The following is a 1,640-nucleotide window of genomic DNA, read 5'->3' on the forward strand; positions in this document are numbered from 1 at the left end:
TTATCCTTCCACTCTTCTAAATAAACAATGTCTTTTGCCTTTTAAATTTCGGGTCATTTCTGGAAAATAATTAACTCCCTCCAACTGTTCTTTTTATGGATTCTCATTCTTGCTCCCTAATAGCACTTAACTTGTTCTTTTATTTTTGGTAAACTTACTACATGAATTTACAGTTTAATATCTTTCTGCCATACTAGGCTGCAGATTCCTTGAACTTAGGACCCATGTCATTTCTATATTTATCCTCAAGGGCCAGTTCAGCATCTGAGACATATAAAACACTTAGTACCCATTTAGTATGTGCAATATATTTTTCATGGAAACGTATTGTGTTTTAAAGCTTCACAATCTTTTTGATGGTGTCTTTGAATGCTTGCTTCACTTGCTGATTTCTTAGAGTATAAATGAAGGGGTTTAACAAGGGAGTAATTGAGGTAATGAGCACAGCCATTCCTTTGTTGAAGGCACCTTCTTCTTTTGCAGAGGGATTAATATACATAAACATGCAGCTGCCATAGGAGAGGCAGACGACAATCATGTGGGAGGAACAAGTGGAAAAAGCCTTTGTCCTTTGCTGGGCAGAAGGGATCCTCAAAATGGTCCTGATAATGAATGTGTAAGAAAATGTCACTAGCAGTAGAGTAACCACCAGAGTCACAACTGCCACGAAGAGGACCATCCCTTCTAGGAGGCTTGTGTCTGAGCAGGCCAGCTCCAGAAGGGGCCCATAGTCACAGAAATAGTGATTCACAACATTGGAAGCACAGAAATCTACCTGGCTCATCAGGATGATTGGGGGTAAGATAGCTAGTAATCCTCCCAGCCAGGAAGAGAACACGAGTTGTATGCAGACCCTGTTGCTCATGATGGTCAGGTAATGCAGGGGTTTGCAGATGGCAACATAGCGGTCATAGGACATAGAAGCCAAGAGGTAAAACTCTGTTGCCCCAAGAAATATAGCAAAAAAATATTGAATGAAACATCCAGCAAAACTGATGACTTTATTTCCTGTTGTCACGCTGGTCAGAAATCTGGGAATAAAAATGGATGTGAAGGAAACTTCTAAGAAGGAGAAATTCCGGAGGAAGAAATACATGGGGGTCTGGAGGTGAGGGTCTACTAAAGTGAGAATGATGATAGTCAGATTTCCTAGGACACTTATCATGTAGATGAGGAACAGAAAGATGCATATCACAGCCTGGACCTCAGGTTGATTTGTGAAGCCCAACAGAATAAATTCAGTCAACGTCCTGTTTTTCATGGTTGACTTTTAGGAGATCTGAAGGAGAGAGGTGAGTGATGAAAACTCAAGTTTCTCAGGGTAGGAGAGACAAAGCTGAACCTAATGAGTCATATCATATATTCCTCTCTATGCAGTTGATATAAACCAGCATTGCATTACACTGGCCTTGGCTCCATGGAAGCCTAATTATCTTCTATGTGAATGACCTTATTCCTAAAGTCTTTTTAATTCCCCAAGTTGATATATTCCCAGTCACTTACCAGACTCTATTACAGAACAGTTACTCATTTTTTTTCAGAAGAATAACATTTTTGAACCTATTCTTCAATCCCAAAATGTTTACAAAATCTGAATATTTAAGCCACTTTCCTCTAACTCTGTTAATTTTCATACTTCT

At 39.4% G+C, this 1,640-nt stretch overlaps 1 protein-coding gene across 1 annotated transcript; it reads right to left on the reverse strand.

The window, feature by feature from the left end:
- Positions 1-334: 334 nt before the first annotated feature.
- LOC122891740 (olfactory receptor 6C4-like) lies at positions 335-1,261 on the reverse strand. Its single transcript, XM_044227632.1, has one exon. The coding sequence runs from the start codon at positions 1,259-1,261 to the stop codon at positions 335-337; it is 927 nt and encodes a 308-aa protein (XP_044083567.1).
- Positions 1,262-1,640: the final 379 nt, after the last annotated feature.

The sequence above is a fragment of the Neovison vison genome, chromosome 12, assembly GCF_020171115.1.
Source record: "Neovison vison isolate M4711 chromosome 12, ASM_NN_V1, whole genome shotgun sequence".
NCBI classification, from domain to species: domain Eukaryota; kingdom Metazoa; phylum Chordata; class Mammalia; order Carnivora; family Mustelidae; genus Neogale; species Neogale vison.

Coding starts and splice junctions, on each gene's coding strand:
- LOC122891740 (XM_044227632.1), bottom strand. CDS start 1,261: ATGAAAAACAGGACGTTGACTGAATTTATTCTGTTGGGCTTCACAAAT.